The 27787-nt window shown below is 44.0% G+C and overlaps 1 protein-coding gene across 2 annotated transcripts in view; it reads right to left on the reverse strand.

Moving 5' to 3' along the window:
* DOCK1 (dedicator of cytokinesis 1) overlaps window positions 1–27787 on the reverse strand; it is a 491171-nt gene that overhangs the window by 79925 nt on the left and 383459 nt on the right. For both annotated transcript variants that reach the window (XM_012781384.2, XM_012781385.2), the window contains exons 30-33: window positions 23729–23807; window positions 19355–19455; window positions 9034–9092; window positions 1465–1613 (exon numbers count right to left, since the gene is read on the reverse strand). In XM_012781384.2, coding sequence (XP_012636838.1) covers window positions 1465–1613; window positions 9034–9092; window positions 19355–19455; window positions 23729–23807 — 388 coding nt within the window. The remainder of the gene's footprint in view (window positions 1–1464; window positions 1614–9033; window positions 9093–19354; window positions 19456–23728; window positions 23808–27787) is intronic.

Below are 27787 nucleotides of genomic sequence, written 5' to 3' on the forward strand. Positions count from 1 at the left end.
CCGAAAATAAGACCTAGTGATGTGCGTGGCTACGCAGCATATCTGCACAAACCATGTATTTTGTCTCAAAGCGGTAAAGAAGACGAGCAGCCCTTCTCATCTGCCCCATGAGAGCTCTATTGCTAGACATGAGAGATTGGGGCCAATGGTTCTAAAGGAAATAGAGTTGCAAGAAATTCAGGATGGAATTCGGGGTTTGGAGAGTTATGATGATGTTCCAGAAGGTGACAACTTAACTATATTTGAATAAATGTAGATTGTTGTACCGTACTTAAAAAATAACACATCCCCTGAAAACAAGCCCTAGAGTGTCTTCTTGAGGAAAAATAAATATAAGACCCTGTTTTATTTTCAGGGAAACATGGTATGTGGCTAAGCCTAGGAATCATGGTTTACCAGACTTCAGCAACTAAACTCCATTCTTATCTTTTCTGTTCTAGGAAATAGCAAAATTGTTTTTCATGAATACTGCCTTTGTGCAATATGATAAAGACCAATCAATGAAAATCTACGAATTATTCAAAACTCTTTTCAATAATAAAGTAAAATGTAAGGAAAATCTGCCCTTTAAATATTAGATCCCACTAAAATCATACTACCTTGATTGATGAAGTTTTGATTTCTCTCCAGTATAAAAATTTTCTCAAAATTCCATAAAAATCTATGTAAAATGCTCAGTATATGCATTTCCTTGAATTGCTATAACATTTTTTAAAAGGTAGCTTTTAATTCAGAGGATTCCCTACTATTTGGGATTGGCTTGTTCCCCTCCTATGAAGCGTCATGGCCAAACCATTAGTACACTGAGAAGAAATCACTGTGTGTACGTGTGTGTGCATGCATATGTATAGGTGTATGTGTGGGTGTGTGTTCCAACCTGTGAATACACAAACACTATACTTATTTTCATGGATCTGGGAAGGAGATTTTTGTTACTCCTCAAGCATAAGTTAGTCAGTTTGTCCTTCATGCTGCTACAGTATGTTTCGAGCACTTTACATACACTTTCTTTGAGGAATTTTCATCAATTCCATTGCACAGGTAAAAAACCGAGACACACATGTGGAAGAATAAAAACAAAAACTTCAGATTTCAAAATAATATAACTGCAATAAGCAGCCATTCTGAGAGACTACAATAAATAACATTTAATAAAATATTCTACAAATGCACATACCAAGGAGGGGGAGAAAGACTTTTACCCAGGGTTTAATGTGTAAGTAAATCCAGATTAAAATAAGTAAAAGCTAAAGATTGAGAATAATTCTCCCTAAAATTGAGTGCAAAAAATGATAAGCTTCTTCAATAAGGAAAATCACAGGCTTTTTCTCTCTTAAGCTGTAGAGAATTATGTTTTCCATGTTCAGCACCTTTAATTGTAGAATTATCTAAAGTTTCTTTCAAGGTTTTCAGGCTTGTCCCCTTCATCTCCCCAGGCCATTTACCGCACATCTCTGTCCTTACCATTTGGAAGCTTCGGGTCGAATGAAATTCACACTGCATCATATCAAAGAAGATGGGAATGGTGGCTTTGCGCAGTTCTGTCTCAGGAATTAGTGTCATTTCTAATATTGGGCCCACCATTTCTGGAATGAACTTTATCTTGTGTTGACCTTGGAATAAAGAAATACATTATTCAAAAATTTTAAAAAAGGAGTCAAAAATAGGCTTACTTAAATGGACAAAACAAAACACAGATCATTGTGACTTTGAACAGGAAGCTCTTGGGAATGTGCATCTGTTTCTCAGCAGCAATTGAACATTTCCAGCATTCAATGTGTTCAAGGTGTTACAACATTTCACTTGTAACATTTGTATCCCGAATGTTATAAGTGAAGCTAATTAAAGATCCGCACAATGTAAAGCCTGCAGTCATGACTTGTCTGTCCTAGAAGATAACCCCCCTTTCGCAAGTAGATAATTGTATAACATAGATTAAGGACATGAGCAGCTGACACCCAGTTTTGGATGGAGCAGGGGCTGCGAGTTGGGTGTCTCAGCATCTAACTTTGTGGACAATGAGAAGAACAAGATTGAACAAATGAGGGAGAGCAGATGGTCTCTTGGGGCCTTTCTAGCTCCAAGATCTTATGAAGATGAGTTTACAATTTGCTACCTCTGTAAATAATGCACAGTGATTTCTGTAACTTTCCAAATCACTATAATCAAAGCAAATCAAAGCATAGGCATCAGTATGAAACTGTAAAAATAGGAATGATTCTACTTTTTTCAAGTACTGTTTGATAAGAAAATGCTTATTTAAATGACTACTTTGTTAATCTCATCTCACCTATCTTGTTCCAGATATGATTTTTATTCAGGGAAATATTTTATAAAAGTTTTTTTTAAAAAAAAACAAAACAAATAATATGGTCATTGTGAATGATAATGAATATTATAATACTAGCTAACGTTTACTAAGCACTTACTCCTTGACAAGCCTAGTAGAATGCATAATCTCGCTGAATTGTCATGGTAACCTTCTGAGATGAGTACCTTCTTAACCTATTTCACAGATGAGGAAATTGGGCTGTTTTCAAGGCTGCTAAAAGAGCTGTTCAGAGGACTGGAGGAGCAGAATTTGAACTTGGGCCTGAGATTCGACAGCCTCAGCTGTGACCCTCATTTTACTGGTTCTTTCCCTGTTTGCTTGTTATAGGGTCTTTGCATGGCACATAGACCCTCCCCTCCCTCTGAAACAGCAATGTGTGAGTGATCCATACCACTCCCTGATTTGTCTCCCATAATTGTAAACAACACGGAGGTTGGTGATCTTTCATTTTATCCAACATTGCTACGATATTACGATTCTCAAATAAATCCCCCAGGAAGTAGAGACTGGCTTCTTGCAAGCGCCCAAACTTTTTTCCTGTTCTAATTCAATTTCTTTTGTTGGAAATCGTGGTTATCTTGCCTTTCTGGGCTTCTGTCTTTGACTTAGACGATAACTTAAAATCATAATTGGAAAATCCAACAACTGCGCAGAGAAGTCTGTGGATAGGCCTGACTCAGTGATCAGCGCCTCCCTCCTGCTAGTTGTGGGGTTTGCTGCCCCAGGGCACAGTGGCTCCCATGCCCTTTGGATGGACTGCTTCTAAGTTCCCAAGGACTGGGGGTGATGTGAGTGAGCTTATAAAGAGCTTGAAGATCTGTGAGACTGCAGAGCAAGGAAGCTGCAGCAACTTCCAAGCTCATTTCACTGCCTCGATGCTGTGCCTCTAGAAGGAAGCCACTGGAAAACTCACCTCTGAAGAGGGCTTATCCTTGTTTAAGGTGATGTGATTACATTTAGCGGCAGGGCCTGTCAAGTGGTCTTTTAAGACTACTTTTAAAATCCTACCCTCTTGTCTTCAATTTCAGAAATCTTGACTTATTTTCATTTCACCCCACTATAAGTAGTATCATTTCATTTCTGACATATAGCAGAAGAATGCACAATAAATTAAATTATTGAATGAAATATTTGCAAATTTTAAAAATTAACACCAGTGATTTATCCACAGTTAATATATCTTACTAATATTTTTATACAATCAGAAAACACAATGCATATTGTAAAGAATTTAGTTTTCTTTACAACTCAGCTAACACAGATTTCCGAGAACCATTAAACAAATGTGGCTAGTATAAATAACTACACTTAAGAAAATATAGAATCCTCATAATTAGCCTAAATGAATTTTTATTGGGAGGACCAAAACATAAAATATAACCTCCAATTAGGAACCTGAATATAATGAAAATCTTATTTTTAACTTTTACTAAATAATTAATATTTTGACTAAGGCTATCACAGTGTGATTCTCATCACTTCTCCAAATGCTTAATGCTTCTGAAAGGTGTGTAACTGCTGCAAAGCATTCTCTTAAAAATGCTATTATATCCAGTCTCTCAGGTGACACTTTTCTCGTATTATGCCTAAAACATGTCAGAGCTAATGTTTCAGAAATTAGATGATGGTGACACGGTGTTGTTCATCAACTACAATCTCAGTGTCATAAAGTTTTGTCTGTCACTACCAGGTTTTATTGTTCCAAGGTAGGAGAAACATATCAAGCAGTAACAAGTGGTTGTAGAAACAAGAATTGGAAAAATAAGGTACACAAATGACAGTTTCTTCATCTTTGATCATTACCCTTTCTGTTAGTACACAAAACCAATTGGTCTGAGCTGGCACTGAGATCTATGAATAGTGACATCGCTGGGAGTTTAACCTCTGCAAACCAATAGTCCCCAAGGTAAGCAAGGTGTGGTGGGTGATGTTCTCTGGCATTCACCTGTTTCTTTCTCTCTCTCTGACATTTGCATCATGGATTTCCCCTGGAGCAAATCTTGCTCAATTTTAATGATAAACTAAGATTTGTAGTCAATAAGTATCAAGGTGAGTCCAGCAGTGTAGACTTCCAAAAAGAGGGGCTATACTTTTCTTGCTCCTTTTGAGACAAAGGAAGAGTCATCAGAGGATGAAGTGAGTATTTCACCTTGGGCCACCTTAATAGTCTTGGGGTTGCCATTCGAAAATCCTCTAACCCCACCTGAAGCCTTTATTCCAGCTGCAGAGCATGGAGGGGCTTCCCTTGGGAACAGTCCCTTGTTTTCTAACGGAGCCGGGCCCCCCCAGTCAGCAGCTTCCCCATGGGTGTTTAAATTATCTCCTTACAATCACCAGTGTTAGAAATCTGGGACATAAATGTAGTCTTATCCCAGGAAAATCTCTACGTACACAAGGGCAGGCAGAGCGAAAAACTCCACCATCACACAAACTGATTAGGCCACGTTGTATATGGGTTTTTAATAAAAAGCACACAATTTTCCCAGCCCCCTGCCAAAATACCCATGAAGGGAATCCTTGCATGAAAAATATCCCAAACCGAACGCAGTGGATAAAGATCATGCTCTGAGCACATTTGCTCTGGCTGGACCATGCACAGGGTGTGGGTTTAATAAACAAAATGTAAATCGAGTCAGCAAGGGATCAGATGCTGCAGCAGGCTGCCTCCCAGACACGCTTTGATAAATAACTCAAGAGCTGGGTAAATAAGCACATTTCCCCCTTTTCTCTTTTGAGAAACAGCCTGCTTTTGATTTCCCCTTTCAGACTCTACACATGACAGGTTGGTGAGGGAAAGAATCATGCTGCTCTGTCCCATGGGGCAGGGCCATATTTGCACTGGTATTAAATTGAGCAAAACAGACCCCGGATCCTTTTGTGGCGGGGCATGGAGGAGGCGCGATCTGAGACACTCCTCTCTGCAAGCCACACTTGTTATTGGAAAGGCTCAAGGAAGAAGCTGTTTTGTGGGGCATTTGGCTCAAGGCCTGATTGAGTGAAAGGTGACGAATTGTAAGATGATATATATATATATATATATGATTTCTATTTTTATTTTCTTGGCAGAGCCAGCTCTATCACCCTGCCAGTCTGTTTCTAAACCCAAACCCATTTAAAAAAATAAAAATAAAAAAAACCTATATAGCAAATAGGCTGTGTACCTCCCGGGAAATTGAGATGTGCTGTCATAAATTTCAAGGGTGGTGGCTTTGAGAATGATAGTCCCAAAACCTGAGAGGAAAAGGAGCCAGGTGCCTCAGGTGACCCCATGGAGCCATCCGGAGGCAGCCTGAGGGGCTGCTCGGGAATACCATATGGGCTGCTGATGCTTTTATTGTTTTCTCTTTAACTTTTAAAAAGAACTTAATTATTTTACAAATAAGGAACCCAATTCTGGTGCTTGATTTTTATTTCCTGCCATTTCCAAGTCCCCAACCTTAATTGGCTTTGGTCATGGTTTACTTTCAACCTCTTGGACACACCCAAGGCCAGAGTGGATGTTCCCAGCTAAAAAGCTGCAAAACACATTTTACGCATTAGTCACCACATGCAAATCAGCAACTGACAGTAAGGAATGGGGAAATGTGCTCTCTTGACTGCATCCTTTACGGTACAAATCATGTCTCTTTGTCGCTTGGCTTGGCCTATCTGGAGCATAATGACAGATAATGTCAGGAGAACCGATTGTTCTGAAAAGGCTTTAAAAGTCTGAGGCAGACCGAAGTGTGTGTCCTGAGAAGGCTGGACCTTCCCGAGGGCTGGGAGGGCACCACAGAGAAACGTGTCCTCCCCTGGGCCCGTCTTTCCTTCCTTCATTGCTGTCATGGCAGACGGCACAAAGTGACATGCAGCCAATTGCAGTAGTGGTCAGTCTCAGGACTCCACAGGTGACACTAAAAATACTTAAAGAAAACAAAACCCCAAACAGGAGCACCCACCAGCAGTGACCTCTGGGCTCTTGTGGCTCCTGCTGAGTTTGGAGGTTCCCTCTGCACTAGGCAGGAACCCCGTGGTTGAGTGACAGCTGAAAGCAGTGGAGGGCCCTGGGGGCTCTAAGGGACCAAGGTGAGCTGTATCGTAGCAGTGGCTATTTACGGGGAGAAGGGAGGACTTCCACATGTAGTGACCCATCAGAACCTCTGCTAGGGTGGGCGTCTCTAGTTATTGTAAACAATGGGAAAATATCAGTGAGCCATTGAGCATGAAGTACCTTCATTTGGGAGCCCATGTGAAACTGTCCTCTTGGGAGAAATACACAACCCACAGTTTGTACTTTAGAGTTGAAATGCAATGACTCAGAAAAAGGTGGCACCACTCTTTCACAAAGGGCCAGGGTAAAAGATGACCCCAGAGAGAGTCTGTGTCTAGAAGAGAGGTCTTGGGTCCACCCTGGGAGCCCAACCAACTCTCAGAAGGTCCCTTCCACCTGCTCCTGCCTCTCTCTCTCTCTCAGGGCTAAGCACAGTTCCTGCTTGGCATGGGTCATGCCATCTGGCCTGCCAGAGCAAATGACAAATGTGTCTGCCAGAGAATGATTTTAAGAAAGAACACAGAGAGATCAATTAGAATGAATCATGAATGGTTCTCCTCCCTGTTCTAAAAGCCTTAGCATTTTATTACTGATATCATAATATATATATGTCATAGAATTATTGAGATTTAAGATGGGAAGGTTCTTGAAAAATTTAGTCCCAACCTCTTTGTCTTACAGCCCAGAAAGACCAAGCCACGTGCCTGAGGCCACACAGGCAGGCAGGGGCAGGGCTGGATGGAAACTCCAAGGTGGCACTGATCACTGTCATCTCTGCTGACTTGAGAGCACAGGCTCCTATTCTCCCCCCAGGGTTGGCAGGGAGGCCGAGGATGGGACAGTGCCTGGCAGGTTCCGTGTTACAGAGATCACCAGGCCCTCTGACAGACCAGAGCCAGTATTTGGCTTCTGGACATGAGCTGATGCTGCAGCAAAGTCACTTGCAAAACCTGGCACAGCATTTTCTTACAGGGTCCTCAGCTGCCTCCATCACCAATACGTAGACAGGATGTGATGGTTCCCTCTTCAGGGCAAGGGCATAGGCAGCAGGGCCATTCTGACCTGCTCTTCAGCCCCACCTGGGGGCTCCTGCGGGGGGTTTCCTGAGAGCCTAACTGGGCCTCATGTTCAATGAAAGTTCTCAATTTCTATCCTGTCCTCATGTTCAATGAAAGTTCTCAATTTCTATCCTGTCAGTGGTATCCATAGAGCATCTTAACATTTTTTTCTTTCAAGGTCTTCTGCACTTACTTTTCTGGGTAAAGACCCATCTGAAAAAGACTCCATCCTTCACACAAGCAAAGAGACAAACCTCTGGGAATTCTCGGAACGTTCCCTTGTGATGAGACAGGCCCTTCCTTCACATGCCTGCTTACGTCAGGGGAACTTAGGAAGGGTGAGGAACCAAAGGTCCCTCTGGGGAAATCTAGTTCTGGCTAACAAGAGGTTGCTATGACCTTGCTGATCACAGTGGCAGGAGTGGCTCTCAACACCCTGCTCCTGCCTCTCCCAGGGAGTCAAGGAGGGCGGGGGAGACCAGTTGCCTTCATTAAAACCCACAGTTTTCATCACATTCTTCCCTTCCGCATCTTTCCAGCCATGCTTCCTAGGTGCTGTGCGGAGCTGGTAGCTCCCCAAGAAGCATCTCCAGAGGTAGCTGCTACGTGGCAGCCCTGGTGGAGCAGGCGAAACCCAGATGCAATGGGATAAACAGAGTGAGGTGGACAAACTCCTCCCTTCTAGCAGAGAAAAGATTGTCTGGGCCAGCGGGGAGAGTGGAAGCCCTAGAACAAATCACTCTCGGCTTCTGGTACAATTTGAGGGAAGGAAGCAAAAGCCCGGAAATCCTGAGGCAGGAAACGCAGCTGAAGCCCTCCTCGCTCAGGACCTGGGCAAGACTGCCAGACCCTCCACGGCCTGCGGGCTGAGGCTGGGGGCCTGAGAGAGCCAGGTCTCAACAAAGACAGGGGCTAGATTCATAGCGGGCACATGAATGATGGTGAGAAGATACCACATTAGTATTAAACACTTATTCTCTACAGGATGTATCTAAAAGAATTACATGTCATATTGGTTAAAACTTTAATAGAGAATTCCTTGTTATTGTTAACAATGAAAGTAGGTGGAAACATTTTATTGATCTATTTATGAATAAAGCTGTGTAAGTTTCACATCATAAACACATATCCTTTATTGCTTTCATTGCTGGAGCACGTTAGCCTGCCACCACCTGGTGGCAGTGTACCTAAGTATAGGATCCCGTTTTGAGTAGACAAATTAACCCTTTAGAAGGTAGATTCTGTGAAACTGAGTACAAAAGTGATGGCAAATGTAACAGTAGGCTGAGTACATGGTTTGACGCATGGGAAACTGAGGGAGCTGAGGGCCTGTTGGCAGTGCCAGGAGGCAGTGGACTTCTAAGCAACGTGCTCACCAACACAAGAGGGAGCTCTACTGATCCCTCTTTTTGTTCCACCAATAGATTTTCTTTCCTCTCCTTTGGTCACCCATCTCTTAATTACTGAAAACAGCACAAAGAGCAGCAATTGCTGTCCACCCAAAAAAAGCCATTCAGATTTTTAAGATACCCCAACACTGACAAACAGGGCCAATGTCATGACCCACCTGGGATTCAAGACATTCACGACACCCAGAAATCCCAGCTACTCACCAAGGTTGTACCACATGTCTCTGATTTCAAAGCCAATCTGTCTCCTCATGTCTCCATACCTGAAACCAGGGAAAGGAAAAATGCTGAATCACTCCATACAGCATTTGAAAATCAGATGAATTATTTTAAGTGCAATTAAAGTCTCTCATCGCTGAGACAAATAAAGAGAGTGTCAAGGCTTCAACTTCTTTTGCCACCAGAAGGAATCAAAGGAGAAGGAAATCTAGCTGGGGGAATCTCACTTTCTCATCACCTAGGGTTATATAACATCTTCCCCCTTGTGGGAACACAGGGGAAGCTGTGGAGAGTAATGAAAGCATTTTCCTTTCTTCACTCTCTTGGCTCCTGGGCCTAAGGGGGAGTTTGTTTCCCATGCATGTCATTAGCACCTAGGTACCCAGACAACAAATAACATCCTACTGCATACAGTTAGCTGCTTTCCCCTGTTAAAATTAAACCCAGAGTCAGGGAAGGCCTCTTTTAAATTTCTCGCATTCTTCTATATCATTATAAATGTAAGGAAGGGTTGAGCACCAAAAGATGTCAACAAATATTCCACCGTTTTTGTTTGTCAGGGAAAATAAATGCTAATTTTCCTCCCGGTGGGTGCACAGAGGAGGTGTATGTTTCACAAGTAAACAGAATTTGATGCTTCGGAAGATAAACCTTTATTAGTTTGTGAGCAATTTAACTTTTTCTTTTATTGCCTAAGGAAAAGGCTGATTATATTAAAAATAATAATTTGCAAAATTATCCTCCAGTGTTATAGTTTAGCGGCTGTGTCACTGAGCCCGCTCTGTTCATCCTCATGTCAGGAGATGAGAAAAGCTCTGATTACAGATGGCCACGTTGTGGCTGTTTCGGTGAAGATCCTGCCCAGTAAATAAACAACTGCAGCCTGCTGCCACTTTATTAGAAAGTCTCTGGTGCCCTAAGCACCTGTCTGTCACTCACAGATGGTAGGATAATCTCAGCCACAGAGGATCAGCCGCACCTGGCAGCTCTGCCATGTGCACAAGAGGCCATGGGCCTTGCCCACAGTGTAGATGAAGAACCTGGGTCAGCAGCTTAAGCCACTTCCTATGAGGACAAGCTAGACCTTTGAGGTCCACATGTCACCTACAAGCCCAGCCTGGTGAGGGCTATGAGTGCTAACGTAAGTAGATTCAGTCAAAGAGGGCGGTCTCAGCTGGGGAATGGGCCCCTCACCAAGGCCACAGTGAAGGCAGGTCCCCATCCACGGTTGGTGAAAACACACCAGCAGCAAAGCTACAGAACCAAGCTGGTGGGTGGCAGAAAAGCACCTTCAATGCACAACTCACACCCTAAACTTCCCAAGGAATGTTGACTCGAGTGCCATTAAGTGGTGCAGTGCCAGTTCCCCTATTGCCATTTTGCTCTTGTACCAAGACAAAGGGACCTGGGCAGCCACTGTGGCTGGGCTGGGAGAGGACACCTGTGGCTGCCTGGTACCCTGGCAGGTTGGCATCCTCCCAGCATTTCCCCACGGGTAAGAAATACAGAAAGTAAGACTCTGCCCAGACCCAGTGCTGTTTTCCTCCGAGGCTAGTGAGGGTCTCACTGTCCAGTTGGATAAGTTGCCTTCCAGCCACGCAGGCATCGGGCAAGCCCGAGATGTGGCATTGGAAGAAGGTGGCCCTGAGAACACAGACACCTACATCCTTTCCCCCAGCCACCACGTGTGCAGATCCTTGACAGCCCAAGGAGGCCAGAGGCCCCTGAGGAGATGAAAGTGCTCACAGGAGGTTGGCCTGCCATGTATTGACAGCCCAAGCTTCACACACTCTTCTCACATCCGAGCTACATAGAAGTCTTCTCATCCTGGGGTAACATCTCCCCAAAACAAGAAGTCCTAATACCATGGCTGATCTGCATCAATGCTGTGCCCTCTGGCCCTTGACTCAACTCCCCCTCTCAGGTCCCATTAGAATTAGAATGACACATAGCAAATCCTAAAGCTCAGAAACTTAAGTACAGGGACCCTCAGCAGCAGCAGGTTTAACATTTGTGGCTTGAGTCATTCAGGAGTGACCCAGTATAGAGACTGGCCATTTTTCCAGAGCTAGCATCGCAGTCTGGGTCCTGGGAGGCTCGGGGAAGGGCATCCAGTGACAGGGCCGGCTGCTCCCAGGGATCCCTGGCTCCTCTGCCCCTCCATGTCTCTCCTTCAGGTGCTCAGGAGGGGTAACGGGTAGGGATTTCCATTCTTAGTTACACTTCACTGTCTCGTAGGTGGCACATGATGGGCCTTGGCAGTATTTGAGAACTAGGGGATTAGAAGAGATCTGAGAGCACATCCCTCCGGAGAGTCAGGCCTACGGCATAAAGGTGCTAAAAATGCTGTTTCAATAGTCAAATAAGACAAGAGCGCTTAGGCCTGGAGCAAAGGCACCAAGGAAGGGTGAGGAGCGTGGAGGTGAAGGGCAGATTGGATTTCCCTGGCAGCAAGATTGATCTTTTCTCCAGTTTTAATAAGAAGGCAGCTTTGATGAATCTATACATGCCTCAGCGTAATCCCCAAATAGAGTTACAGCTGTCACCAGACCTCTAGAGGCTTCCCGAACCATTTCCCTGTTCTTCCCACGGAGGAGGAAAAATGATGGTAATTGAGAGTGTCTGGGCTAATACTCATTACCTGGAAACAGAACTCCAGAGCTGGGGAGGCCATGGAGATCATAATTAAGTTCCTCTCTCACAATGTACAGTTGAGGGAACTGGACTAGTCCTAGGGGAGAGAAGCAATGGCTAGGCCATCGCCACGTGGGGCTAGGGGGGGAGGACTCTGAGGGGAGACTAGACCTCCGCAGGAGACTCTAAGACTTCAGTGCACAGCCAAGCTCCTCCCACAGAGTGACACCTCCAGGACCAGCAAGGACCTCATGAGACCAGGCGGAGAGCAGGCAGACATTGCTGTGACCAGTTTCCCCACGAGGAAGCTGGCCAGGACTCTCGGTGGTGAACTGACTTGCTGACTCCACAAAGCCAGGATGGCACAAGCTGGAGCCACCTTGCTCTGCCTAGCACTTCTCACCTATGCCCACCCACTGAGTGAGCAGAACATACGCTCAGGAGGCAGCTTTTTAGCACCCCAGGAAGAGCCAGGATCCCGCAACCAGGCTATAACCCTGACATAAAATCTCATAAATTTGGTCTCCATGGCCTAACCTCAGCAGCTGGTTTCCCACGTCTTCACTTCAAGAAACAGAAAACGTATGTCCCCAAGAGACAGCCCCAGCTTGGGGTAAGGCCATCTTGAGCCTCAGTCTAAGCACAGTTGGCCATTTACTTGACTACTCTGACCTTAAGACTCCTCATCTGTAGTGCTGGGATAACGATGCATGATGCTCACCTCCCAGGCATTTGTGAAGGATGAGAGAGAGATGATGCCCCTGTTTGTCCTGGTAAGCACTGGAGCCAGGCGAGTTTCTTCCTTTAAAATCTCAGTCTGGGCCTCATCACGGTTCCAATGCTTGCTCAGATCAATTCACTTAGTGAACATTTACTGAGCACTTAGGCCAGACACAGGGCTAATATGATAATATGAATATAAGGGTACGAATATTAATATACGAATAATAATATTAATATGATATGGAGAATAGACAAGACTCACAGACCACAGGGTGCTGTTAGCATGGTAGGGGAGATGGACAATAACCAAATAATCACACAAAATATAGATATATTGATAGAGACAGACAGCTAGATAGGGAATTGTCTCTTTGAAGGCCATGACTATGGCTTTTTAGGAAAAACATGGGAGAAATGAGATAATTTAACATTTCTTTAGGAGAGTAGTATTCCCTAAGATTTGAAGCAGGAGAGGTGTAATCTACGCAAACGGGCTACAAAAGAGCACTGTGGGCAGAGGGATGAGCAGGTGCCAAGGCCCTGAGGCAGTGAGGGCCGGTGTGCAGGCAATTGGCTGAATGCCCTGTGAGAAGAGGCTGCAGAGGCAGATTATTTAAAAGGCTTTTTTTGTTCAAGTTTCAAAACTTTTCTTGATATAAGAAACAACATTTACTTTATTAACTGGCACACATATTAACATATGTACATAAAAGTTTTATGAAATAACGTTTAACCTTACTGCCTGCAATGAACTCTGATATTTTCTCTTATATTTTATTTCACTGCAAAAAGAAAAAAACCCAGCTGGTCACAACTGCTGTGGGTTGAACTGCATCCTCTACAAAGATAGTCTGAAGCCCTGTGGCCTTATTTGGAAATAATAGGGTCTTTGCAGGTGTAATCAAGTTCAGATGAGGTCACATGGAGTGGGGTGGGTCTGAACCCAATGACTGGTGTCCTTGTCAGGAGAAGGAGACTGAGAGACTCAGACATCCAGAAAGACACAGGAGGTGCGGCAGAGTTGGAAGTGATGTAGCCACAGGGCAGCAGAGATGGGGGTGTTGGGGGCAGCCACCAGGAGAGAGGTGTAGAGCAGGTCCTCCCCCTGGACCTCCAAATGGAACCAGCCCTGCCAACACCTATTTCAGACTTCCAGCCTCCATAACCCAGAGAAAATAAAGTTCTGTGGCTTCAAGTCACCATTTGTGTTCATTGTAACGCCAGATGGACCTAGAAAACTAAGACAATGACCCTTTAAGTGACATTCTGGACCAATATAGGGTGAGACCCACAGCTCAAGAAATGCTTTCTAGGGGGGGAAATGGGCATTTATTGAAACCTTAAAATCTGTACCCCCATAATATGCCAAAATAAAAAAAATAATTAAAAAAAAAAAAAAAGAAAGAAATGCTTTCTTCAGGAGAAAGAACAGAATTGGAAGGCCTAGGAGAGAGACTTGGGACACTCCACCACTCCGTGTTGGGTGCAAGAGGATGAACCTACTGAGAGAACAGAGACAGAAAACCCAGCATGGAGTCCTGACAGTTTGCTTGGAGATTGCTTGGAGACGGGGAGAGGAATACAGCATCAAGGGATGTGGGGAGAGCAGTCCAGAGGAACGAGCATCTCCATCCCAGTTAGGGCCTTGGGGGTAGTGCCAGCCTGGCTGGAGGTGTTGGGGAATGCAGGGCCTGTCTTGGGGTTCGGAGTGGGGGGAAGGTGAGGAAATGAGGGGAGAAAGCTGGAGAGAGTGTCTGCGTGGGCTGAGGCATTTCTCTTTCTCTGGGTGGTGGAGGGATGATGGGTGATGGGACCAACGGGAATAAGCCTTGTTAGATACAGGTCTGATGTGACAGGGTCCTGCCTGCACAGTGAGTCGCCATGCTCAGCAGGTACAACGTCACCAGTGCACGTGGGACACAATTAGCTTTTCGAACATGAAGCTGGCAGAGGGTTACCAGTAGTTAAGTCTAACTCCCTGGGTGTTCTTCTAATTCGTGAATTTATGTTGACTAACTTGGGTCTTTTGGGGAAAAAAAACATTAGCACAGACACAAATCAAATTGATCATATTTTCTGTTACAGTCTGGAATGCATAATTGCAGCTTCCGATGAGGTCACATTGCAAAACAGGACTCGAGTAGCATATTTATTGCCTTTTAGTTTCCTTAATAATAGTGTCTATATTTTACTGAACACCTGGAGTTTCAGAGCCCCGTGTTTGGTAAGATGGTGATATTTTTGTTAACACAGTATTTGGGTCCGGTTGTGAGACCTGTCCTCTTAGAAGGTCGCAGATTTCTCTAGTTACAAAACAATAAAACAAAACAGGAAAATAGCTCGGCGGGGACAGAAGAGGGAGAGGGGCTTTGTGAAGGGTGGTCTCCATGGTAACCTGGGCTTTGCCATCACACTTTACCCTCTTGTGCTGAAACTTCTGCATTAGCCCAACTCAAACCCTCTGCTCTTCCAGAACAAGGTTGGGTCCCAAACGCGGAAGCTCCTCCTCGGTCCTGTGTCACATCATCCCACGTCAGGACACATGGTGTCTTGCATACTAAAACTGTCACGCTGGCTGCCTAGCATAAGTCACCTCTTTGACATTTTAGTCACATGTCCTGAGCCCCAATAATGGCAAAGGCTGGGGGTGGTAGGGAGGTTCAGCATTCTGTTAACATCTCTGTCCTTCCTTGAGTCATGAGCACAAAGGACGTCTGAAGGGTGAGCCAGTGACATTTTCACATCATGGACGTTGATTCCTAGGGGTTATTTACTTTGTGGTTCACTGGCAACTCCTGTACTCAGTTCATGTTTGACATATTCAGTTCTCTGCTTGGCAAGGCCCATTCTTTTGTGCTACTCCCATGAACTTTGGGGAATGAATATCCTCATTATTTCCCCGACCTTCGTCCTCAGGAAGACGGGAGCTAAACAAGAGGGAAAGAATAGGCAGGTCTTCTGATGCTGGAATTCTACTGGTTTGAGCCACAATCCTGTGGACCAGGCAGAGGTGAGGAGCTGCAGGGCTTAGCAGGGAAGAAAGGAAGGGTGGGCTGGGGGTGGGAAACTTCCCATTCAGATGCCTGCAATTGCATTCATGAGCCCTAGAGTAGCAGGCAGGCCCTGTACGGAGACAGTGCTGAGGGTGCTGAATGAGTGTGATGCAGCTCCACCTGTGGGCTCCCTCCACCCAATCAAGTCACATTGCAAAACCCCAATGCACCAAGCTCCAGTGAGCTTCAAGTCGGCACCCAGCTGTTTGCTCAGAGATGTACGGCCGATTCCCATATCGCTGGCCCCTCATGGCTGCCCCAAACTCCAAGCTCCCCCAGGCCCTGCTATTCCCTTAGTTCCAACAATCCAGAGCATCTCTTTGCTTGTACATCAGGCCATGCCCTTGGGGACTCTCAGCCACCTTCACCGCCCAGCCAGGAAGTACATGCTGGCAGGAGGCCTCTGGCTCCCCAGACTGAGCCCAATGGGCCCATCTCTCTGCTCCCCACTCCACTTACACCCACCCTACTCATAAGTTTTGCTTCTCTACCTACCCCACTAGACTATGACTTTCCTCACCACGAGATCTATATCTCAACCCTCCATCTGGAGCACTCCATCTGTGGCCTGGCTATGCCCAGAGTGGGTACTCAATCCCTTTCTACTAGACAATTTTAAACAAATGAAAACATTTCCAGGCACTGTATGTGTCTAGACCATTTAAGCATTTGATATCTTTTTTTTTCCAAGACAGAGTCTCACTTTGTTGCCTGGGCTAGAGTGCCATGTTAGCTCACAGTAACCTCACACTCCTGGGCTCAAACAATCCTTCTGCCTCAGCCTCCCAAGTAGCTGGGACTATAGGCATGCGCCACCATGCCCAGCTAATTTTTTCTATATATTTTTAGTTGGCCAATTAATTTTTTCTATTTTTAGTAGAGACGGGGTCTTGTTCTTGCTCAGGCTGGTTTTGAACTCCTGACCTTGAGTGATCTTCCCGCCTCGGCCTCCCAGAGTGCCAGGATTACAGGCATGAGCCAGTGTGCCGGGCCCAGCATTTGAGTAGGATGTCTTAAAATATTTCTTATGCAGGTTTTGGTATCTGGAAATAAAATTTGCAAATGGATCATAAGTGGTATAAGGTGTATCAAGTGGCATGAAGATTGGGACAAACATGGGTGACCTCTCCATGCAGTTTATGCTGTGTGGCCTCACGGGTCAAGACAGGCTTATCTCAGGCATGGAGAACACTTTGATCTAGACATTGTGACACATAAAGCCCATGCCCTGGAAACTAAGACTGCATGAGGGACTGAGGTCCTCCTGCCAGAGTTGCTTAAGGATAGCTTCTGAGATGCTGGGGTTTTTGTCCCTGGGGGAATCCATAAGAACATTTCACAGCAGGAATACAAAGTCTCTTGTTGCCACAGTTGTGAGCGAGAGCAGGCTAAAGCCCCAGTTAGAGGTCCTGCACAGCTCTTGAAGGAGAGGCACTAGCTGGCTGTGTTTAAGTCTCCTTGGCTTTGAAGACTCTGAATCCACAGGACTATGTGAGAAGCAAACGTTTCCGGCAGCCAGCCCTGCGTAGTTAACGCACTTACTTATGTCACTTAGCTTAGGCTGTTAACACTCACACCAGCAACAGGGAGGGCCCAGGGTAGAGCTACCCTGCTTTGGGTTGGAGAGTGCTCAGCATCGAATTGTTTTATTCTAAACACTGCCAATGAGATGCCAGTTCTTTAGAGGCAGATTTCTAGCTTAAATTCACCCCTCTTCTCCCACAGACATCTGTGAGACCAGGAAGTGCGGGGTGCTTGGCAAAGAATGGGTTCCAAGCCAGGTTTAGATGCCCCCCTCACCCCACAGTGAGCCCTACCCATGTGCACAGGTGGTCCCACCTGCTGTGGCCCAGCTTTCCTTTTGCAGGACGGGACAACAAGGGACCTGTGCTTCAGGGAGGTGAGCCACACCTCGTGAGTCATGCTTCATTGTGTTGAATGTGTGCTGTCGTTATCATTTCTGCTACAATTCCCACCATAAGGGCATTTCAACTGCAAGGACAGCAGCAACTACAAGCAGCCCTTCTTCACTTCCTGCGGGCCCTGAGGGGATGCAAGTTTTCCAAAGGGGTACCCTGTGTGGAGCCGTCTCCAGAAGGTGCGGCCTGGAAAAGACTGTCTCTTGATGCTGTGAGCCAAGGCGAGTGATAAACATGCAGGTAAGCTCCAAGGGGGTGGGCTGCGGTAAACACGCAGGTAAGCACCAAGGGGGCAGACTGCAGCTGCTGCTGTCACAGGTAGGGACCCTTTCCTGCACTGTTCTGGGTGCCTGGCTCCTAAGTGCACTTCTCTTTTCTGAGCAATGATCACTGTTTACATCAATGGCGAGTAGACAGGAGTTACTGAGGCAGCTTGAAGGAAACACGGCCAGGTGGAAGTTGATTTTTAGTTAGAGGAGCACAGACCAAAGGCTTGAAGGTCCTAAAAGCAGCACAGGTTAAAATCTTGGGCTCTAGACACCTAGATTAGAACACTGCTTTGTCACCTTCTAGGCTTGGGATTGGCCAAGTGGTTTGATACTTCTGCCTTACCTTCCTCATGGAAAATGAGGGTGAGAAGAGCAACTAATGCATAGCTTTGCTTTTTAATGATTATATGTGGAAAATGCGCACCCACTACTTAGAAAGTCACCAGTACATAGTACACGCTTAGCAAATTACTTGCTGAAATACAGTTGTGCTTTACTTAACGACAGGATACATTCTGAGAAATGTGTTCTTAGGTGATTTTGTCACTGTGCACACATCACAGAGTGTACTGCACAAACCTATATGGTACAGCCTACAGCACACCTATGCTGTGTGGTGTAGTCACTGTCGGCAACTGTAACACAATGGCAAGTACATGTGTATCTAAACATAGAAAAGGGACAGCATTATAATCTTATGGGACTGCTGTCATATATAGTCTGTCATTATGCTGGGCATGACTATAATTCTCACTCTCCAGGGATATGTGCTTTCGAGTTGTCCTGCGAGTGAGAGTCGGGCTCACAGAAGAGCTGAGTAGCTGCCACCTCCTGAGGCGCCTCTGGAATCTCTAACTCAGTGAGCGGTATAGAGGTGGCCAGGCCTGGGGACAGTCAGGATGTTGCAGAGGTATTATAAAGGACAGAGAGGAACTCATGACTCGGCAGCATGGGGGCAATTTCAGAACTCTCCTCAAAGGTACTTATGAAAGGGACACCCAGAGCAGTGAGAAATTAGTGAAACTGAGGGAGAAAGAGAGGCAGCAAGGCCTATATGTTGGAAGAAAACCCATGCAACACATTTTTTTCAGTCTCAATATTGGACCAGGAGCGGTGAGGATGCAGAGGGGGTTACAGAGCTGACGGAGCCAGGCGAGAACCTTGGCCTATGGGGAGCCTCTGAGGGGTTTGCTTATAAGGACACAAGGGGCTGGTTCAGTCCACAGACATCTTCTGCATAGAAGACACAGGTTCTCTGCTGCCAAGGAGGAAACCACCGACAGCTCCAAACTCACAGTGAGTTGTTCAGCAATCCCAACAGTGCCAAAAGATTTCATCAGAAGCTTATTTTTTAGAAGCTGAATTGGCAAAATTCAATTCAATTCAAAAAAAGCAGTAAAGTAAACCACATGTGGAATGACATCAGAATAGTGCACAGCAACCGGAATTATCCCTGGAAACTCAAATTCCGTGTTGTGCTAATAGTCTCGAATTACATGACTTGGAACTCACTGGGAAGAATCCTGCAGTTTCAGATCTTGATTCACGGGTGAGAAAAGGCAACATTCCATGCATGATTGAAAACCAGCCTTTCACTGCACTGTGATTACATCTCAATATGTACCAAGTTGGCTTAGAGACCATACAGAAATTATGCTAATCGAGGTGGAGGCCCTGACCGCAGCGCTGGAGCTGGATGGGAACTCACTTGTTAAGAATCTTGGCCCTCTTGGCGCTTGAGAAATTCTCCAGTTGCAAGGAATCTTGAGTGAGGAAAGCAACCGCCAGGTGAAAGTAGTTGTTCCACAGCTGAAAACCAAAAATAGGAGACGCTAAGTTGTTGAACAGCTTAATATGGTACCTCAAAAGTGCTGAGACATTGGTCGTTTGCTGAGCACACACTTCTGAAATGTTTCAAAAAACCACACCCACTAAATATTTAATATAAATTGCTAACCAGCCGACCACGGTGTGGTTCAGGGCTGAGCACGTGGGCTCTGAGGTCACAGTGCATATTCTCAAGTCCCTACTCTGTCACTTACATAGACAACAACTGGAACCTCTGTGCCTTGGATTCCTCACTGATAAAATGGGAATTTCAACAGTATCTCCCTTTTAGGGCGGGAGGATCAAAGCAATACATCTATGCAGAGCCCTTATGGCAGTGCAGAGTGGGAGGTTAGCTCTTATAGTATTATGAAGACTGAAGAATAGAACAGATTTCAATAATTTATGACTTTTTATTATACAAAAAGATCATACAAATACTAGACAAGGAAAACAAATGTAAAATGAGCAAACACTTCCTATCGGAAGGGTTTATGGACTGTATATATGTGCTTTAAAAAGAATGGTCTTTAGAAGAAATTTGCAAATGTCACTTTTCTCGTTTACAAACTATTATATCAAATGAGACAGTTGCAAAGAGTTACATAAAAGTAAAGTGTGAACATTATTGACTATTTTTAATTACCTATGAAGTAAGTGAAAATTTAAGAGGTTTTACAGGATTTAAGAAAGAGACCGTTGGACTTGCATTTACACAACACTTTTCACAAACTGAGCAATTTCTGTAGTCACCCACCAGCTCGTTTGGTAGCTGCAGAGCTAACCAAGTAGGTGTTATTACTCCCATTTCACAGCTGAGACTCGGGGACTTGTCCAAAGGTACAGGTAACACATGAGGCAGAATGAAGGTCTGAGCCCAGTGTCCCCAAGGTCATGCCTACACTCCTTCACTGCCCACAGAGCAGCTTTCTTTTTGGCCTCTTTTATAATGAAAGGGGTAGGTCCAGTCAATAAAATACAAGTTGTTCCTTTTGTTTTGTTTTTGGAACTAACATCTCCCACCTCTTTCCTCCTTGCCACAGCGCTGGCAATACCCATTGGCCATAGTTAGCTGCAGTCTGAGACTCAGCCAGGAGCCCAGCTAGAATAGGACCCATGTCTGCATGGATCCAGAACATACCTTAATTTCTACCTGCTTTAAAAACAACACTAAGGGCCGGGCGCGGTGGCTCACGCCTGTAATCCTAGCTCTCTGGGAGGCCGAGGCAGGCGGATTGCTCAAGGTCAGGAGTTCAAAACCAGCCTGAGCAAGAGTGAGACCCCGTCTCTACTATAAATAGAAAGAAATTAATTGGCCAACTGATATGTATATAAAAAAAATTAGCCGGGCATGGTGGCGCATGCCTGTAGTCCCAGCTACTTGGGAGACTGAGGCAGAAGGATCCCTCGAGCCCAGGAGTGTGAGGTTGCTGTGAGCTAGGCTGACACCACGGCACTCACTCTAGCCTGGACAACAAAGCGAGACTCTGTCTCAAAAAAAAAAAAAAAAAAAAAAAAAAACAACACTAGGGTTGAGGGATGAAAAATTACCTGTGGGGTGCAATGCGCACTACTCGGGTTACAGGCACACTAAAAGCCCCAACTTTACCACCATACAATGTACACATGTAAAGGAATTCAGCTGGTACCCCTGAAATCTATTAAATTTTTTAAAAATGTAAGAAGGAAAAGAATGTAAAAAAAATAAACCAAAATAACAAAATATCAATGCTTCTTTTTAAGTGACTACTTCACTAACTCCTAATTCTTTCTTTTCATTTATATGACCAGGACCACAGTTAAGCCAGAAGCATGAAAGACAGTAGTGCTGTTCTTAAAGGCAAACAGGTAGAAATTAAAATATGTTCAGTGTTCATGCAGATGTGGGTCCTATTCTGGTCAGTTCTCTGTGAGTCTCAGAATGCAGAGGACGGTGGCCAATGAGTCCTGCTAAACCCTCTTCAAATAATAACACATATGCATATCACACTTGCCGGGGGCAAAGCTCTGTGTTGGACCAAAAGAGCTCATTATTTTTATGGTGTTTGGGCTCACAGTGAGGGTCCAGAGAACTCTACTCATGAAACAGCAAGGAAGGGCATCAATAACCGACATGCTGAGAAAAAGGATTCCCCCACCCGGCCTGACATAGCAGCCACAATTAAAAACACAGGAATCCATGCAGCAAGTTATATGCAAGACTGATATGGAAAAAAAGTAGAAAATCTAACAAGGCATACAAAAAGACCTAAATACCTAAATATTGCAGTATAGGATGGAAAAAAAAAATAAATACTGCAAAGTCATCCCTAAAATACTATAAAATTTCCCCTAGATTTATTTATAAATTCAATGGAATTCCAATTAAAATCTGAGGGGCATATTTTTTAAAAAGAAACTCAACTAGTTGATTTTAAACATCATATGGAAGAGAAAATGCACAAAAATTGCCAAGATAATTTTTCAGTAACAAACTAATGGGATGTCTTGATCTGGGTAAAAAGGTATAGCAACTAAGCCACTAGGGTAATAACACAGAAAATATAAGTAATACACAAATACATCTGCAATTATGTTAACTGCAGCATTTCAAATCACTGGGGGAAGATGTAACCTATTGATGAAGTGATGTGGGGAAAAGTGAAGTTAGATCCTTACCCCTAATACAAACTATGGAAATCTCAGATAGATTAAACACCCCAAAGTAAAACAAAAACAAAAACAAAAACCCCAGTGATGTTGAATAAATGTTGGTACCTTCATAATGTGGACTATGACAGAACTGAAAAACACATAGAGTATGATCCACTTCATGTTAAAGGCCAAAAGAAAACATGTACAGCCCCACATAAATGCTTAAAGCATCAGGAAGCGTACAAAACCATTACTTAAAAGTTACCCCTGTAGAGGGGGAATGAGAGTGAGCAAAAGGGTAGGATGGGTTATTTCACATTTTGTCTGATATACTGAGTTACTGTGCATGAATATTTTACAATGAAAAATTTCTGTTATTATGACTTATGAAAACAAGCATTAAGTAGAGAAAATGATAAAAATTAAAATTATAAAAAGTAACATTTCTAGATATATTGTACCTGATATATTATTATACAATTATTTTCTATAATGCTGATAAAATAGAAATTTAAAATTAAAAAATTATAAAAGAAATAAGGGCAGTACTAGGCATGGTGGCACACACCTATAATCTCAGCTACTCAGAAGGCTGAGGCCGTAAGATTGCTTTAGCCTAGGAGTCCAAGATCAGACTGGACAACATAGCAAGATCTCATCTCAAATTAACAAAAAAAAAAGGAAAAAGAAAGAAAGGCAGCATGGGCATCTTAGAACTTAAATTAATATACTAAGTATCACATTAGCTCTAAATTTTCTGGAGGCAAAGGCAACATGAAAGTTGATGGCTATCTAATTTTTGTTATCTGGTAACACGTTTTTGGGCTGGATCACCAACTGGGTCTACATAAATTCTGCAGGTTCCTTCTTAGTGAATCATCTTGCACAGGAAATAAACATGCCATTTGCATCTGGGTGCTTTTTCCCCCTAATTTGCAAACTTTAGTAAAATAAACTAAGTCATAACAATGACAAATAAAATCGTTATTAGCAGAAACATATCCAGAATATAATGGAACTGAGAGCCCTAAATCCCTGTGCACAGTAAGAAATCCTGGAAAACCAACCTTTATGGAGAGCATGCATATGCGCGCACACCCACATGCACACTGCATGCACTGGTGAGCACCTGAAACTGATGGACCAGCTGGTGGCAACCCTGCAGTCAAGGGTTAGGGTTATTGGCCCAGTAAAAGCTTCTACAGGTAGCACAAAGCCCAGAGAGAATACTAGGGGAAGACAGTTGTCAAAGCCTCAGTGAAGCAAACTGACTCTTCCTGTTTGGCTGGTTCTTTGCTCTCCACAGTAGGAGGGACTGAGGCAATCTTGGCAGGCACAGTCACAGAGACTCCACAGCCTCCCTGCTCAGAGAGTCCCTCCTTGTCACTCAGATTCAATAGCTTCTTTCTCAAACAACTCTATCTCCTTCCTTGCTAAATTGAGCAAATACCCTGAAGGGATAATTTTCACTCCTCAGGTTCCAATAGTAAATTCCATTTCTGCACCTCGGATAGGAGACCAATTAAGTTCAAGGATTAAAAATTCTATAAGATATCGGCACAGACCAGCAATTTGTTTTAATGTGATTTCTACAAAAGATTGTGTCTACTTCTTCTCTTACCTGTAGCTCAAAGTTGGCTTGATCCAGAAATTTTTTGTTCAGCATATCTGCATACTGATTAATTGCTCGCAGGAAGACTCTGAAAGATCAAGAGAAAATTACATAATTACACACTTATGCTCTGGCGCTTTGGTAGGTTTGGCATTTCAATTAGATACAATCCCAGACTGCCTAGAATGTGAACTCTCCAAGTCCTGTGCAAAACTGTGAGGTTTTGCCAATGAAAAGCCTACAGAATTATATGTAGAAGTTCTCCAGATTAATCAAAGAAATTAGCACATATGGAATAAAAGAAAAAGACCAAAATAACAGCTTCTGGAATTACCATTTGAAAAGTATCACTAAAAAAAAAAATCTAATTTAAAAAAAAGGAAGAAAGAAAAGGTGCAAATTAAATCCTTTTCTCAAGTTGCAATGTCTTAATGTTATATTATTAAATTGATCTTTGCTTAGCAGCTTTTTAAAGTTACACATGTGAAAGCATTCTCACACAGGAGCTATTAAGCTTCGAATGGTGTGGTGTGATATCACCAGTACACTGACTACTTTAGTGTCATTTGTCCTATACTCTGCATGCTAATTTTGATCACTACTTACTTGTTTAAAGAAGAATTAAAAAGCTTTAGCAAATATAAAAGTGATGACAATAATTTTAGCAGGAATTTTAATTCCTAGATTCATTGGTAATATACAATTTTAACATTCTTCAATAACCAAGACTTTTACTTTTTTATGATGAAATATGCAAGTCTGGCTGTCACAGATGACTTCAGAGTACTGTCTTTCACAGGCTTGTTCATTCAGTAGATTTGTTTTATAACCCTGGAAAATGTCCACAGTGCTAAAGCTTAGTCCAGCTGCTTTTTCAAAGACCCCTTTCCCTTTGCACAAAGGCAGGATGAAGGGGAACTACCATTAGGTCACAGATAATAAACTTAATTACACTTTCTCTATTTAGACAGCAGGAAGCAGCCAGAGTGTAAGGGAAATCTAGGTTACTTACTAGTAACTGCTGCTCTCTGACAACATTATCTCTTTAGCTAAGCGCCCTGGAGAAGCTCCCCATGCCCTGGCCATCTCAGAGCTGCTAAAAGGCAGTGAGCCAGGGAAGGGGTAGAAGGGATGCACCACCTGGGGTTTTAAGGAGGTCTCTGCCCCCACCTGCTCCCATCACCTCCTGCACAACACCCACCATCATTGCAGACCCTCTCACAGGCATATAGCATGCAGGGGATGTGCAGACATCACTTCATCAAGAAACCTATCAGCTGGATCTAGGACCAAAACAGCTGGTGACCAAAGGCCCCTGACTGAGTTTGCTATCTCTGCTGAGCTCTGCCACTAAAAAAAAAACAAAAAAACTGCAGATGGAGTGATTTGGTTCTTCCCTGGGGACATTAAGATATAACCAGAAAGGAGGAATTAATGTTTTTAAGTGAGTATTAATGGAAGGTCCTGGGAGCATTGCCTCGTCCATTAACCAGGAGCACAGACTGGGCAGCAGTGGTCATCAGCCACAGGCTGCAAATCAGCCACAGAGGTTACAAACACAGGATGCCCAGTTAAATCTGAAAAATAGCTCTTATTGCTGAATTCTGCAATTAAAATAAAATACAGGACATTGAATACAGGACATTTACGGCATCCTGACAAATTAATACAAGACCCAGGACAAAAACGACAATGTTCAGGGCATGCCTTGTATATATAGGATACCTGGATCTCCAATCAGCCTTCCGGTCTCGGGCTGGGGTCTGTCCTATCACGTTAAGCCCTCAGAAGTACAGGATATGAGCTGCGAAGAAGATGGTCTACCCTCCCCAGCTGAACTTGGCAGCTGTGTTCAAACAGCCTCTGGGGATGTGCACTGCGTTAACCCCAGGAACCACGGAAGATCCCCGAAGCATCAGTGTGATACAACAGCTTCCAATCTTGATAAGGGTGGGCTCTTGTGATGCACGAGAATACTGGGCTATGACCACTTACACTTTTTTGTTTTCCTTTAATTTTGCCTTCAGCTTTAGAACTCTGCTATTGACTAAAGCAGCAGTCCCCAACCTTTTTGGCACCAGGGACTGGTTTCATGAAAGACAATTCTTCCATGGGATGGGGTCAGGATGGGGGGAAGGCAGAGCTCAGTGGTGATGTGAGTGACAGGGAGTGGCTGTAAATACAGATGAAGCTTCAATTGTTCGCCTGCCCACCACCCACCTCCTGCTGTGCAGCCCGGTTCTAGTTCCTAAGTTCCATGGAATACAATTTTTCCACTGATAGGGTTGAGGGGGTGGGTTGGAGCTCAGGCTGTGATGCACCACCTGGTTCCTAACAAGCCTTGCCCGGGGAATGGGGACTGCTACATGACAGTGTCCCGGCCCGCAGGACCTTCTGTTACTCGTGGGGTCAAGGGGGACCGTGCCTGAAAGAGATGGGCGAGAGAAAGGAACGAGACCAAGCAAAGGGTTGTCAAGGTCTACTTTACTTGGATTCTTAGTAGGTTTTATAAGCATACAGAAACAAGGAAGTAGAAACAGAAAAATAGAGTGGGGTGAAGATGAGGCTTGGGTCTGGGTTAATCAGCCCCAATCAGCGTCTTATCGGTATCCTGTTTGTGACTGATTACTCAACCCCAACCTGGCAGGTGGTCGGGAACAATTGCAGTCAGCACTCCCTGGAGCATTCCGTGGTCAGCACGTCATGGAATGCATTCTTCTCGGAGCTATAGCTGGAATTTTCCAGGGCGAAGCCCATGCGTAGGACGAGTCATAGGGGAGTTGAGGGTCTTTGAGGGTCCTTGCCTCTAACATGACAGTACACTAGGTCCTTATAAGCTTAAAGAAGACACTGTCCAGCCCTCTATGACAATAATGACGAGTTTACTAGAACATGCATTATTATTACAGGGTAATTAATTATTTTGTCTCAAGATAGTACCCAAACAGTTGCAGTATGCTACTTCTAATTAAGCTCTGGAACAATTTCAGCCAGTTAAATATATTTCTTAAGATTATTTTTTTTAAAAAAAATATGCCATGCTAAAATAATATGAAGGTTGAACAAAAACTTCCTAATGAACTGACAGCTGAGAAAGTGCAGTGCTGAGAACAGATTCTATAATTTAGATTCCCTATAAATGTTTTAAAAAGCTAGGGCAAAAAACAAATAATGTGGAATGCACATAGCGTGAGGGAAACTAGAGGAAAGATCAAATAAAAAACGTAATCAATGCGGTAAACAAAGACCAGAAGCAGCTCAGGATCAATTCATCAAGGGCTGTGTCACTTCCAGAGAACCATCCGAGACATGCAGAAATTATATCCTACAGTTCACACTTGGGATTAGAAACAGAACTAGGCCCCTGAGTCCACTTGAGGATAAATCAATTATCTAACCAGACAAAAAGAAACATACAAAAAGACTTTTAGGTAAGAATATCTATTATCTACTATAATTCATAAGTTATTTCCAATAAATGTCAAACTAGGGAAAATAAATAAGAAAAGCATATTAGAAGCTTTTACATAGCAATCTCCTTTGAGCTGCAGAGGAGTCACGAGCTATGCCAAGAGTCTGGATGGCAGGATGCCTCACTAGACCGAACGGAGGGTCCAACACAGCTCAAGATCACAGTCCTCTGTCCAGGAGGCAATCGTAGGGAGGCTGGGGTGTGAGTGGGGTTGCCTGCCTCTGCATTCTCGATGTTTCTATCTGTCCTGGACACCACTGGGGCTGGGTTAGTGTTAGGGAAGCCATCTGGACTATGTGATTAGCAGGTATCACAAAGACAGTGACCACATCTGCTTGTTCATCCAAGTGCTCTCAATGTCAAGTCAGCTTCTGGCACATGATCTCTGCTCACTAAGTAACTGATGCAGGAATGAATGAATGAGAAGATGGATGGATAGATGAATGAATGAGCTGGCCCAGAAGATCAGGCTCCAAATTGGAGGGCTCAAGGTAGCTAGAATATCTGATGGCCTCTGGCTCTCCAGGGAGTCTATGCATTCTGTGAAGGTTTTCTATAGTGGGATCCAGCTCTTTTTAGGTTCTCGTTATCCAAAT

This window comes from Microcebus murinus, chromosome 14 (genome assembly GCF_040939455.1).
Source record: "Microcebus murinus isolate Inina chromosome 14, M.murinus_Inina_mat1.0, whole genome shotgun sequence".
Classification (NCBI taxonomy): domain Eukaryota; kingdom Metazoa; phylum Chordata; class Mammalia; order Primates; family Cheirogaleidae; genus Microcebus; species Microcebus murinus.